The sequence below is a fragment of the Wyeomyia smithii genome, chromosome 3 (genome assembly GCF_029784165.1).
Source record: "Wyeomyia smithii strain HCP4-BCI-WySm-NY-G18 chromosome 3, ASM2978416v1, whole genome shotgun sequence".
Classification (NCBI taxonomy): Eukaryota; Metazoa; Arthropoda; class Insecta; order Diptera; family Culicidae; genus Wyeomyia; species Wyeomyia smithii.
The window spans coordinates 185,504,252-185,519,776 of record NC_073696.1 but is presented as its reverse complement, the minus strand read 5'-3'; the positions used below and the strand labels follow the sequence as shown (position 1 = coordinate 185,519,776).

The 15,525-nt window shown below is 38.6% G+C and overlaps 1 protein-coding gene across 2 annotated transcripts in view; it reads right to left on the bottom strand.

The window, feature by feature from the left end:
- Window positions 1-15,525, bottom strand: part of LOC129732103 (acetylcholine receptor subunit alpha-like 1) — a 353,242-nt gene that overhangs the window by 58,979 nt on the left and 278,738 nt on the right. For both annotated transcript variants that reach the window (XM_055692618.1, XM_055692619.1), the window contains exons 5-7: window positions 3,636-3,745; window positions 2,907-3,087; window positions 2,188-2,648 (exon numbers count right to left, since the gene is read on the bottom strand). In XM_055692618.1, the coding sequence (XP_055548593.1) occupies window positions 2,188-2,648; window positions 2,907-3,087; window positions 3,636-3,745 (752 nt within the window). The remainder of the gene's footprint in view (window positions 1-2,187; window positions 2,649-2,906; window positions 3,088-3,635; window positions 3,746-15,525) is intronic.

Genomic DNA, 15,525 nt, shown 5'->3' with positions numbered 1-15,525 from the left:
ATGGTGTCGGAATCGCGGCTCTCAACTGAAGGGTATTTTACATCGAGCGCAAGAAGTAAGGGAGGATGGTGTTTAACGGTCTTCACCAGAGAAAAAGGCAAAGCAGACATTTTTGGTACGTACTCACTGTAGCTCACAAAGCAGAGATCGAGAATTCTGTTGTTTTCGTTCGTGATAGGGTTTATCTGGCGCAGTAAGTTCAGGCTGTAACAGTCCGATAAGCTGTTGGTGCCAACGGGAAATGTCGACAATTCCGGATCAGCATACAAAAAAACCATGCGCATCAGGGCGCCATTTCAGGCCGGGAAAGTTGTAATCGCCCATAACTACAATTTCATCGATGGGAGAGGCTCGGGATGCAATCTCTTTTAACGATTCGGTGTGTGCGTCAATCAAGGCCAAGTCGCGTGTTCTATCTGGTGGTAAATATATCAAACAAAAGAAGAGTGTATATTTATATCCATTTTTGAACATTCTGACAACACGTTGACTGACTCACAGTTGTAGAGGGACTGTACCTTGGCTCCGTCGCTTTAAAAATGGTGTTACGACTATTCGCGTGAAGGAAAGCTAAAAACCTTCGTAAATTATTAAATGGTGGAATTGATCGCTAAGGATCCATGCCAAATGCAGAAACAGCTTGCTTCGGTATTACGAGTTACTCACCAAACCATTCCCAAGCGACTCCATGCTTTGAGAATGATTCAAAATCGAGGAACTTGGGTTGTTTATGATTTAAAGCCGTTGAGCGCCGTTTTCTCGCCTGTGAACAACTGTAGTGCTCTAGCAGCAAATAGGAAGAGTTTGCTTCATCGCATCGTAAAGTGTGACGAAAAATGGATTGATTGTAGGATTGTAGGTTGCAGTCTACAGAAAAGAAAGTCTTGGGGACTGTCCGGTCTGCTTCTTGGTCATCGGCTCGGTTATGTTGTACATTTGGTGGAACCAGGCTCGAACCGTAGATTTCTGAAAATACAAATTTATAGAAGCTTAAGAGCCAACGAAAGCTTCTCAACATTTTGCCGATTCACTAGGATTTATTCAGAATCTTTGTTCACATTTCAACATTGTTAGATGATATATTTTTGTTTTCAAGTTAACAAATAAGATATTTTTACGTATATTAGCTGTCTTCGTAATACAGTGAATGTAATTGTTGGCAAATTTTTCAAATAAAAAAACAGAAATTTATCATTTCAAACATGAACTACCTTATAATTGTTGATTGTTGTGATTTTTCGCTGGAACTCGTTGATTATTTTGTTCAACATATTTTCTAATGTTTCCCTATGAGTGAACCTATGTGACGGCTTCTAAATTATTTCCATAATAAGATTCATGTAATAAATTTAATTTGATCAGAGTTAAATAAAACAAACAATGTGTTATGATAACGTAGGTATTGTTGGATTTGGTTTATGAGAAAACAAAGTTAATTCTGATTCAGACGCTTTGCGAGAAATTCTTGGTGTTTCTACAATAACAACGACACGCTTTAATAAATGTTGTTCGCACAAAAAAACACTACACAATATCGTTAAATGTAGTCGAAGTTCTTTCGAGTGTTGTTCAATATATTTCTAAAAAGAAAATTTATGGGAGGCTGCGTATGAAAAAACACTTAAACTACAGAACAAACAAATTGTTGCTGTCTGCAGATTCTGTAACCTTTGTAACTAAAAATCCTTCTAATTACAGTGTTTAGTCCAACGTCACCATTTCATACAACCCTAGGGCTGTATACCTTGTAGTATTTCGCACACTTTTTCAATATATTCTCCGGTGTAGTGCTACTCAAGTTCGGTGCCTTTACTGAATCTTAATACATCTTAATATATGAGACATTAAAGTCATGGAAGACTATCTACATCCAAAAGCTACTCGTGGCAAATAATGCCCGATTCGATTTACGTTAATCCTCTTGTTGGTCTTTCCGGCTCGAACTTCTCTGAAACTAAGTTCAAACCACGTCCTAGTCGTAAATAGCTTTAGTGTTATTTTTATTATTTTAGTGATTACGTGTACATTTGAGTACGAACATCAAAGCTTTATATTGTAATAATCATACTACAGCGAAAAAACGAAACGAATTAAACCATCATGCCAGTGCTAATGTTTCTATCCAGGGCAAGGAAACGTAAATTAGTTTCATCAAACGCGTTTTTCATTGGCCGAGGTTGTACTTACCTAAAGTTAACGTTCAGTACGGCAATGGTAACAACTACGGACAATGTGACTAGCATCATCGTGAATAATAAATATTTGCCTAGCAGCGGAACCGTTAGTGACGTTGGTGGAATGATCTCAGCCAGCAGTAGAAAAAACACAGTGAGTGACAGTAATATACTTATACATAATGATATCTTTTCGCCGGAGTCACTGGGCAAATAAAAAACTAGTACGGAGAGAAACGATATCCCAACGCAAGGTATGATCAAGTTTACGGTGTAGAAAAGTGTCTTTCTCCTTAACGTTATATTAAATATAATATCCAGATATGGTTCTTCACAACAACTATAAAATTTTTCATTTCTAACGGCAGGCACCTTCATAATGTCCCATTCAACTGATATATAGTAATCTTGCAAATCTATTCCCACTTCGATGCTATCCGAATCTGGCGTCTGCTGGAGATGGCGCAAATCCACCTGAAAGAAGAGAGCAACACCTCAGGCTAATCGTACAAACGTCTGTGCGTTTCCTTTTCTAAATATAGCATCCTAGAAGAACCACACATCAAAAGCACCCGAGAGTCGAATCACTCGTCGTTCAATCATTCTCATTCAATCACAATCAGCTTCACTTATTTTTCATAGCAAAGCTCCTAGAACTGCAGCTTTCCATAGCACAAAGCAAGGTGAACTAAATTCACCAATTTTAGCACAGCAAACATACCGTACACTTACCAAGTATCCATCATACGTCCACGAGCCGAATTTCATGAAACATGTTTGCTCGTCAAATGGAAAGTACTCAACATCGATCTCACAAAATGATTTATAAATGGCAGGTGGTTTCCATACTACTTTACCCGTATGATGTAAAATTGCTTTTGTCATTATTGTCACCTCATAGTTACCGTCCGCACTGGAATCATCGAAGGACGTTCGTTCAGCGTTAACGACCGCACAGTGTACCGTTCCGGAAGCGTGAAACAATAGAGAGAAAATCGGATGCATCAGGTTCAGAGCGATGGAACGGGCAATTGGTTTAGACGATGCAATCAGTAAATCTCCTAACTAGGCCATTGTTCATAATAGACCGAACAACCGATTGGGAAATTGCATACCTGGCGTTACTGTTGGGTAATGATCATGCCGTGCACGGACGAAACATAAACAGTAGTCAAAATCAGCCGATGCTGTTGGCATCTCGTGTGAATTTAGGTTAACCAGTTCGACATGACCAAACTGCCGTAATATTAGGATTCAAGATTCTTCTATAGCGTTATTTTTTTTACGAAATGCCAACAAATCTGAAGCCGGCCCAGCATAATCAATCACAAATAAACGGAGAAACATGAATACCGACAGACTTAATCAATCAAAACAAAACCTCCTTCAAACTCAATTCACCGTTCGGCTTATTTCAGCTTCCAACACACAAAGCTTATAACCGCAACCGAAACGACTTACTTATTATATAACACAATGTCTGGCAGCCAAATGTGCTCCGATGGCACATGGAGCTGGTCCACTCCACCGTAGTCATCTGGGTTCCATTTGAGCTTATAATCATTCCATTCCTGTGAAGAAAAAAAAAAACAAATATCGAATTAAAAACGGCAGTTAGAATTGAACACGTATTGTTTGATGAGTTCCGTGCTTGGTAAGTTACAGAACGTGATAAATTCAATGTATAAACAGCCCTCCGGTGACAAAAAGAAATTCCGGAAAAAAATATGATTGATAGGCGCCACTCGGTATGGGCTGTTTGTCTTCGTAAATATGATACAACTTTCTCTTGTTTGACAGTGAAGTTTGTTTTGCATATTTCGAATTTCCATCATCGTATCATAATGCCACCAATCAATATAAATTGACATTAACAATTGACGTTAATGTCGACAGCACCGGTACAATTCTGTGAAAACCTTATTTGGTATTGCAACATACACAATGTACAGTGTGTGTAAGGATTTTTTTGCTTCTATGAGAAACCAATTAAAAAATTAGATAAACAGTGACACTATCCGGAAGCAGACCTATCGAGAATGAACTAGAGCGTCTTACCCGGGACATCCCGGGATGGATTTCCCGGGAAATTTCAATTTCCCGGAATTCCCGAATCCCGGGAAATAGTTATTCAAATCCCGGGAAGTATTTTCTTCAATAAGAAATATTTAAAAATCGATATAAACTTACAGACTCTGTACACTGTTGTGCAATGGTGAATGACATTGTATAGCCGCGTGCTCATGAATGACTTTTATTTCCCTCTAATATATTTTGATTCGTGTAAGAAATGCGATTTGCCCATTAGTTGACACTTAATGCACATTTATGATGAACGCACATGATGATGAACATGCGTCGATTCGAAGAATACCATTCTTCCAAAACACAAAGACTAGATTGGAGAAAGTAGAATATGAAAGGACTTTTACAAGTGATCGTAGTTTATAGGAAATGCGATTGAGGAAAGGAATATTCCATACCAACGCACACTCAGTATTCATCAATTCATCATCACGCAAGGAGTAGGAGAAATGCTTGCGCGGGAAAGTAGAATATGAAACGATTTGCACAAGTGATCGTAGTTCATAAGAAATGCAATTGAGAAGAGCAATATACCCTACACCAACGCACTCTATTCATTCATCATTTCATCCTCGCGCGAAGACGCAAGAAGAAGGCGAATTCCTTGCACAATTAAAAGATCGCAATTGTATCACCACGCGAGGACGAGAATGGGGAAAATAGGATCAGCGCATATAAAAGGACGTGCACAAGCGATTGTAGTTTATAAGTTTGATTGTAGCAGACGAAGTACACAAACAAGGGAACAAACAGAACTTCTAATTAAAGATTCCGCACGTGAATGAAAACAGTTATTAGTTTGTCACCGCCGTAAACAACAAGTCGAGAATAATCATATTGAAAAAGGTTTGTCTGTCATCCAGCAGCAGTTTCGAATCTATTATTACAGTTAACTATTCATTATTGCAGAAATGGCAGGAGTCTGGCAATATTTCAAGAAGGTGCCCGGCGATAAGGAAGCGCAATCCTTGAAATGTCCACAGCAACTCACGTGGAAGGGTTCATCTACCAGTGGTCTTTTACGACACTTGCAGAACAAACACAAAATCACCGTAAAACGACCATCCTCTGAAGAAGCGGTAACTACAAACCCAAGTCCTCGTAAACTGTCGAAGCTAAGTAGTCCTCCTACAGGATCTTCGTTGATGTAGTTTGTGAAACAAAAATTACCTGCCAAACTAATGAACTTTATTAAATTTTTCGAGAAATGATCATCTTTTTATATTGTTTTAGGAATTCGATTCCTTTTCTCATTTTATGTGACAAAAATAAATATCAAATTAAATAAATCGCAGTTATTTTACGTTTCTTTCAAAATTTCTTTTACATCCCGGGATTCCGGGATTTCCCGGGAAATCATATTTATATTTCCCGAATCCCGGGAAGCTAAAAACAGTCGGGAAATGGACGCTCTAGAATGAACATCGAAGTGTCAAATCAATTTTTATCGCGTCACGTTCGAGAAGTCGCTTCCGTTGAAAAACTCCCTTCGAGAACCACAATGTTTATCACTTTCTCCATCCCTCGTTGCCATACGCATCACCCACTAAGGGCTCTGCTACAATAAAGACGTAGAGCATTGCGTCCATACTCACCTTGTAAGCAAAGCTGTCCATCAACCTGCGGCAGGATGATTATGGACGCGACGCTTTACGCCCTTACTAGATGGCAGTGGCCTAACAGATTGGTCGTTATCACTCTCTCTCTCTCCACCGTTGCCAATACACGCATTACCCACTGAAGGATGTATCGTTACCGGCTTGTCTATACTGTACCGGAACTGTACTGAGGATCATAGCTCAAGCTGCTGTACTTTTATTGAGGACCTTTAAGCTTCGCGTAGAGTAAGAGTGAATTAGTGTTGCCTATATTTAGATGCAAGAAAAACGCTTTTAAATTTAAGAATCTCCCATTTAAAAACTTTTCCCTTCAATCCGCTCCAGTTGAATCAAAAATATTTCGTGAATAATTGAAGAAAATTCAAAATAAATTTAACAATTCATTTCAAGCAGATTTTTATTATGAACTTTTATCAAGTTCCTTTGGAAAAGTGGCAAACTGAAAAATATTTCATTTTATTTCTACGCACAGAACGAATAATTTTAAGTTATGATAAGATATTACGGTACTCCGAAAATTCTAAACAAATCCAAACAGTGGTTTATTCAACACACTGCAATTTAATTTTACTTTATTTTACTTTATTCATTTCGTCAATCAGAAGTAGACAATATACAATATTCTAATATTCTAATACAATGTTTACTTGAGCAATTCTCGCTGAAACCGTCCCACTGGTGACATGAGGTCTTTCAAAGGGGATATTTTTATGTCTAAATGATTCAAAACAGCGAAAAATGAGGAAACCACTTTGGTTAGTTCATATCGATGGACCCCTCGGGCACAATTCCGTTAAACGGTTTTTACAAAAACTGATTTTTGAGCAATTCTTGACCTTTTTATTGATTCATTTCTCTTGAATTTGTCATTGAACCCCCTGCAACCAACACATCGTTTTCAAGAAGAATGATAGAGCTTTCATTTGAAGTAGAAAAAAATTGGCCGCCATTTTGGATCTCGCCGCCATTTTGGATTTCATCAGAAAAACGTGTTTTTGAGCAAGTTCGCAACCATTGAGTTGAGTTTACCATGTCATTCTGGTCACTTTTCAAAATCGACCTTTAAACAGCACAACGCATGACGTGCGGCCAATATCAAATCATGCTGAGCCGGTGGTGTGTATCTGTGTGTAGTGTATATTAAGGGCCATCCATGTTCCACGTGGACAGATTTTAAAGGATTTTGTTACCCCCCCTTCCCCTCCCCCACAACTGCTCAAATAAATTATCAAAATTTTGTATACACCGTGGACATCACACAGACCCCCCTCCCCAAAGTTGTCCACGTGGAATGTGGAAGGCCCAATGCCTGTGTGACTTTGGGTCTGTTCATAAATTACGTAGAGCAAAAAATCGTATCTTTGATCCCTTTTCACTGCATTCACATTGTTTATTTCTTCACGCCCTCTCTCCACCTTGAGTGTAACGTAATTTGTGATTAAGCTTCTCTACGATTTTTTCGCTAGAACAAAGTTTGGTTCCCTGTACGGAGGACAGTTTTCGCGTGTTTAGTAATTGAACAAATTATTGTTAGATGTTGTTTTTGCTACTGTTATATACTGTTGTTTTCATGCATTGAACTACTATCAACCAACTTAGGTATGGTATTCAAGGTATAGTATGAATCAAGTATATCCCGAGTATTCTGAAGAAGATTTGCGTATGCCAGCGTAAATGAAGTAAGAGTAGAATCATCACTTTTTTGATCCCTAGCAAATTCTTATCGACGAAAAGGGTACGTTTGCTACCTAACGAAATTCAGCCAATTGATTAAAGGCTATGCAAAAATTACGGTGCGTGGGAGCACTTACTACCTGTGAACTACACTCAAAATAATTTTCACGTCATAATTACCGGAAAAGTTATGTGAATATTTTCCACTGTCATTTTCACGTAGATTCTACGTGATTGTCATTTGAGTTCATCATGATCTGGTGAGATGATTTATCCTATGAATTTTATACAGCAGACATATGCATTTTATGTTAATTTCACGTAGAATTCAACTACCGGTAAAATGGAAAGCATTCGATTATCTGCTAGCTACTACGTTTGATACAACGTAAAACTTCCAAATTTTGTTTCCCCAATTCTTAAAAGACAGCAGATAGTTTATAGAAATTATTGAAATATGTTGCTTGATAAATCGCACGGCCATGCAAAATTGCCGATTCGTAAATGAATCAAACGACATAAAAACGGAGAAATATTACGACATTTGCCGGCGATAAATATTGTAAGCTGCAACTGTTTATGTATGGGAAACTCCTCGACCTTTGAACTAAATCTGTGTGAAACCTGTAAGCTCAAGGCTCGATGTCAAATTCGTACGGTTTTTCGAAAGCTCACTTATTGGCAAGCCGTCGAGAAATTCTATTTTATTGTCAGAGACTGAGTTAGACAACAGCTTCGCCATTTTGATTTCTGTGTATTTGCACATAGAGAGTTCACGTGATACTTCTTCTATGACATTCTGTTTGACGTTGCCAAGTTCACGTAGATACTACGTAATAAAACATAGTATGCATGTGATTTTCACGTAGATGTTATGTTTGTCACATAAATCATGCAAAATGACAGAAAATGAATAAGTACAGGAAATTTCACGTTACAATAATGTGGAAAATATTTTGAGTGTAGGAGTACTGACTGTCCACATCATATGCACGCCACAGACTTAGTATATTGCGTTGATTTGATATTGGACGCGAGTCATGCGTTAAACTGTTTGAAGGTCGATTCTGATGTGACCAGAATGACAAGATAACCTCAATACTCACCTAATATTTTGAATGTATCTTAAAGCATTTTTTCTCAGCTTTCCAATGGTGATGTTAAATTCAAAATCGGTGGTTGCGAACTTGCTCGAAAACACGTTTTTCTGATGAAATCCAAAATGGCGGCGAGATCCAAAATGGCGGCCAATTTTTTTCTACTTCAAATGAAAGCTCTATCATTCTTCTTGAAAACGATGTATTGGTTGCAGGGGGTTCAATGACAAATTCAAGAGAAATGAATCATTAAAAAGGTCAAGAATTGCTCAAAAATCAATTTTTGCAAAAACCGTTTAACGGATTTGTGTCTATCAATATGAACTAACCAAAGTGGTTCTCTCATTTTTTCGCTTCTTTCAATCATTTAGACATAAAAATCCCCTTTTTGACAGACCTCATGTCACCAGTGGGACGGTTTCAGCGAGAATTGCTCACTTACAAACTATTTTTTTCAATAAGCGTTGCGATTGCGTATTGAGCTGAAAAAGTGTTTGAGTTCATGCCGAGACATTGTAAAATCAATGGTTTCGCAGTATTGAAGTGGCCATCATACGATTCAAGGGTCCGAATTTTGCATAATTTGTGCGGTAATGATTGGTGGCAAACGTGCTTCGATTTCGAAGTTGTCTAAGAGGTGCGTAGGAATTTAGCTTAGATAAAAATGTAGCTGAATCAATGCGCTGCGAAACGATGTCGTTTACAAATGACACTATTGCGAATTCACGACGCTCTTTCAACGATTGTATGTTTATGAGCATGCAACGAGCTTCATATGATGGAAGAGGAAATGATGTCCAACCTAATTCACGAAGAGCATACAATAGAAATTGCTTTTGTACCGATTCTATTCTTTCTTCGTGTGTGATTGTATAGGGTGACCATACAATGCTGCAGTATTCCAGTATCGATCTTACATAGGCTATATATAATGTTTTGATGGTATACGGATCCTGAAAGTTGTAACAAAAGCGCTTTATAAATCCTAGCATGTTATTAGCTTTGTGGATTATTGTGTTGTAGTGGTCAATGAAGGTTAGTTTGGAGTCTAAGACAACTCCTAAGTCCCTAACTCTTTCACAATTTGCTACAGTTTGGTTTCCTAATGATATTGTAATGTTTGGTGTTGTTCTTTTTCGACAGAATGATATGTGGTTGCATTTTTTTACATTTAACTCTAGTAAGCTTTTTTTACACCATGTGTAGAATATGTATATTTCATTCTGGAATGCATTGATGTCTTCTTCATTTCTTATTTCCAAAAAGAGCTTCATATCGTCGGCATAAATTAACACTTTTAGTTTTTTGAGAATAAAGGAAATGTCGTTAACGTACAAGATGAAGAGAAGAGGTCCTAAATGAGAGCCTTGGGGGACACCAGAAGTGACTAGAATCGGATTTGAGTTTTGTCCGTTAAATTTAACTATTTGTTGGCGATTGGTTTAATATGATTCGAGCCACTTCAGGAGTTCTAGCTCAAGTCCCATTTTTTGCAATTTGAAAAGTAGCATTGGTATGTCCATGCGATCAAATGCCTTACTGAAATCTGTGTTAAGAGCTTCTACACGGTTTCCATTATCCATAGCATTCAATGAATAATTTATAAATTCAAGTAAATTGGTCGATGTTGAACGGCCCTTGAAGAAGCCATGTTGCTTCTCAGTTATTCGGTTTTAAATTTGGGCAAATAGTTTTTCATTTACAATGGCTTCGAATAGTTTAGGAATGCAAGAAATTAGGGCTATTCCACGATAATTACGTATGTCGGATTTCCGGCCTGATTTGAAAATAGGCACTAGAAACGAGCTTTTCCATTTTGATGGGAAGCATCCATATTCCAATGACATGTTGAAGAGCCAGAACAATGGAGCTGTAAGTTCCGTTGCAAGATTTTTCATAAATACTGGCGGAAAAACTAAGTATACGTATATATTCAAACTCTATTATTCATTGTTAGATTAGCCCATGAATAATTAGTTCATTTCAATTGCAGAAAGTGTACCACTACTTACATTACCTCTGGATGTGAGATTACGTCTATCTGGAATTTATGGATCCAAGTACAAAACGCTCATATTCCGAACGTTCCTAATAAAACTCTCGAGTTTTTAGTAGCAATCCACACCGATCATAGATTCTTCTACGATTGGATTCTTGAAAGAAATAACAGAAGGGATGTGTGCAAAGCCCCGACCGCAAGGTTGACGTAAAACTGCATAAGGCTGTTTGTTTAATTATTTGTATTGTTGCAATTGAGAGTGATCGCAAGTGACCAGTTCGAAGGAAACAATTTCTTTATTAGTTTGTAGCTTGCAATCCGCTGGTAAAATTTGATAAGGGGCCATCCATATACCACGTGGACAGCTTTGGGGGGGGGGTATGTGTGATGTCCACGGTCCATACAAAATTTTTAGAATTTATATGGGCAGTTGTCCACGTGGGGGGGGGGGTTAAAATCGTAAAAAAACTGTCCACGTGGTATGTGGATAGCCCCTAAATTGTTTTACGTCAACCTTGTGTTCGTGAATTTACACACATTTCTCTGTTATAAAACTCTTTATGAACAAATTATAGTACTCCAGTCCTGATCGGATCAAAAAATGTATCATAATCGGACCCGTCACTTTATTTCCGATCCATGTGAATTCAAGTATTTTAGGTAGGCAAATTCATTACCTGAAACTATTCCTAACATTTCAAAACCTTTTCCATGAATTGTACCTACATAAAATTCAGCATTATATTAATCACAAGCAAAGTGAAGCAGTGAAGTCTCAGAAATAAACTGTTTCGAACATGATACAAAACTATTTCTCTAATAATTCCAACTTTAAAGCAAACATTTCACACAACAAAGGTTCCTACATGACATATAAATTTTACTGTAAAATATATTGTATGTTTCGAATGTTTGATTCCATAATCACTGCTTAAACAGCAGTGTTAGCATGATAGCAATTCATGAATTATTAGTTAAAACTTTATTATTGATAGGAGTTAACCGCTCCTATATTTATCTCATCGCCTATATGCATCTCTTCGCTTTTATTTGTCAAATTTACCGTCAAATTTTACTATTTTTACCAAAGTTAAATTTTCGATCACTACAGAAAATCGAAAGGTAAAATTACCTTCACTTATTTAATAATAAAATTTGACATACATGTTAGGAAGCGACAGTCGCATCCACTGGTCTCGGAGCTGCAGGCAAAGACACAGTGGTAGCGGCTAAATAAGATGGTCAGATTTTCTCGGCGAATCGAATCAGGACGTGGCGATGATGATGAACAACGAGACCTATCTCACCATGGATGGCAACGACTGGCAGGACACTTCGTATTTTACTCCTCCCCACGAGCGAAACGAGCTCCGAGGTAAAGTTCGTTTCACACACTAAGTTCCCCAAGAATGTGCTGCTGTGGCTGACTATCAGCGAGAAGGGGATCTTAAATCCGCTCTTATTTTGCTCCCGGCTGGCCGTGAACGGGGAAATTTATAATACGAAGTGCCTAACAGAAGTTGTGTCTTTCATCAAGGAATACTGTAAAGGTGAAGGCACGGTGTTCTGGCTAGATCTGGCGTCAGCCCACTACTCTAACCGATATTTGGTACCCAAGTCAACGAGCCCACTAAACATCCCAAGCTGCATCCTTTCGAGAATTTCTGGGCAAACCTAAAGTGTAAGATTGACTCCAACAATTTTATTGCGAAAACTGAGGAGGAAGTGATAAATAAAACGAAGAAAGAACTTAAAAACATGCCTACATACATGATTTCGTCCAGTATGGCGATGTTTCGGTTAACTGCCGTAAGGCCACTCACAAGGGCGCATATTTTTTTGCAAATAAGCTAATATAATTACCCTTCATGGGAAATTTATCAAACTCAATTATATGTCTTAGTTTATTTTAATACAATGATGTTTTTTAATACAAACGTTAGTTGGAGACAAATGTAATTCTTTCCTTATGTAGGTAGTACAATTCATTCATATCATAAGTTTATGTTTGAGCCTTGTCTAGCAAATTTCCTTAGTCCAATTCAAGGGCCCCGCTGCAACCCATCCAAAAACGTTCATATCTCAACCTACTCGTGCTGCTAACTGAGATACGAGTAAGTTCAGTGTAGATCTAGTCCCAAACCCGGCGAGTGCTTTGGTCGTATGCTAACTGAGAAGGGCTTCCGTATGCGTCTGTTCTCGTGTATTGGGTGGTGTATTATAGCTTCTGATCCGGAGCGTTCGGCTGATCTATAAAATGCAGTGTCTCGTCAGCTTTTTCCAAAACGATAGCGCTATCGCGGGCCAGGTATCGCAACCCTAGTAAGGCAGCATGCCGAAAAAACCCTTTTGCGAACAGTCCAGCAATAAATACAAATCGAAACAATCAGTATCGCCCTCGGCGAACAAAGAGGGGCAATGATTGAAAACTCTACTCGAACAAGTACGCGTGGAAGTCTTAGTCAGGGAACTACGAAAAGTGAAGCAAAAAGCCGCAGCCATCCAAAAAGCTTGACCGTAGACGGGTGAAGTGAGTTCCAAGCGCTAGATCCTATCGCCGAAACGAACTTCATCATACAAGAGAAATAAATCAAGTCATTAGATGGAGGCCCATCAGTGACCGCTTATACGACTTATTCCGGCGACGAAATCTCACGGAGTGAAGTGGAATTTTCTCTATCCATCTTCTATCATCTGTCGGCACCGAAAGACGGGCTAAAAGAGCGGATTCATCGAAAAATGAACCGTTCGATCCGGGTGACCGCGGATGACCTAGAAGTGTCAATCGGGGCTGCCCACACCATCATGACGAAGGACCTGGGATAAAAGCTGTGCATGAAACGCAAGGTTCACAGGGTAAAGAAGACTACAACAAAGAAGAGGCTTTTCACTCGAATATACCGCGATTCAAGAGCGCCACATCGGTGACTGTTTAGAGGGCTGTAACCAGGCTTAGGATGCTCCCGCTAATATTTATCGAGAAAAAAAGGTGAAGGTAAATGCCGCGTATTAAAAAACAGGAGTTCTGAAGATGGTAGTAGCCCAGGCACTTCGGGACCTCTACGGAAAGGACGTCTTCAAACAAGACGGCGCAAAATGAACCTAAAATAAGATATCGAAATCGTCATTGGGGACCCAAACGCATAGGTTAGACGTGAGCAGTTCTTCCATCCCATGATTGGCAGGAGGTTTCACCAACCCGGACGAACACATACGATTCGCATAGATTCTCTAGGATTCCTCACATTGGATTCGTGAGCGTCCTTGAAAAGGATGCCTGAAAAAAGAATCCTCAGGAATGCCCTGTATATGGCTCTAAGATTCTTGAATAAGAATCCTGAGTGGGAATCCTCAGGATCGTGTTCGCGATTCCTTTCACGATTCCGTCACCGAGTTGAAGGTATCCTGGGGATTCTTACTTAGGATTCTCTGCTTGTAAGAAAGGGAAGTCAAAGGTTTGGAAATCTGTAGCATATATTTGGCACGAAAAAATGTCCGGAAACATACACCATAATGGTAGAGGACTGGATTTTTTTGTTATTCTTTGCACGCATGTTTCGTAAACATGAAATTCGTAGATTGTACAGCAGTTATCGAATAGAATTGCGACATTACGCATAATCTGTATAATTCACAAATATACTTTCGTACGAACGTGGAAAACAACGAACAAAATACTACAAGGTATACAGCCCTAGGGGTTGTATGAAAGGTGACGTAGGACTAAATATATAATATATGCTAAACTATATATTATTATATGCTGCGCTAAACTGTTCATAGGTAACACTACCGTTTATTTTTGATAGTCGTTATTTTAAAACTAACGATGCATGAATACATGAAAATTTTACACTAGTAGTAGTTGCGCAAATTCTCATAACTCTTATCTTCATTATCTTATAGTTCTGAAAAGAACCGATTTCATAATCTTCAGCTCGAAATGTATGCTACAGAATGCTGATGATCACAGCACCACCGGTAGCATCGATTATTTTGTTGGCCGCGTATAAAATTTGCTCTCCGCTGTGCCCTCCAGCAGCTGTGCCAGCAAAATAGCCTGCAGCGTACGATGGTTATTGTTGCTGCCGTATGCAGAATACAGGTAACATGCTCCGCGGTGCCTGGAAGTTGACTCGTATGCAGCTCTCGTTTCTCAATGTCGCAAAGCTTTAACAGCTGCACCGCACTCGCTATTGTGGAACAAACTAAACCGAAGCTGAGTTTTCCACACGCAGTCTTTAGTATCGAGTTCAGCGTAGATTTTTACCCTTAAGGCGTGGCCACGCAGCTTAGACAAAGACAAACAAACCAAAACACTTTGTTGAGTCAAAATATGTAGGCAGTGGAATTTATTTCGTCCATGTTATTGTTATCTGTGCTTGGGAAGCAAGCCAAGAACAAGGGAAATGTATGGGAAAGCTTGACCTTGGAACTTTTCACCTTTTTCCACCATTAAGCAGTAAAGCAACAATGTTGAACATAATATCAAAAAATTGTTACACATTTTATCTATTCACTGACATATAAATGACTAAGATGCATTAAGTCGTTTGCTTGCTATAACCGTTTGAAATCTGACGCAACATTTGCCAGTTTCATTTCCATTTTCACAAAGTGTAATCTATTATAGAAAACAAAGACGTAGTCCTACGTCAAAAAAACGGAAGCACGAGTATTCACTTGAACGAAATTTTTGTGTTCTGTTATTTTTGATTTCGTATCATGTATATGTTATTGCGTAAGCTTACTAATTTTTCGTACTATTTACATTATGCAGCGTTTGTTTGTACGATTGATTGCGTTCATTTTCGTTACGTATACGAAGAGAAATCTGTGACAGTTCTGACGAAAGTAGCTTCATATTTAATACACAT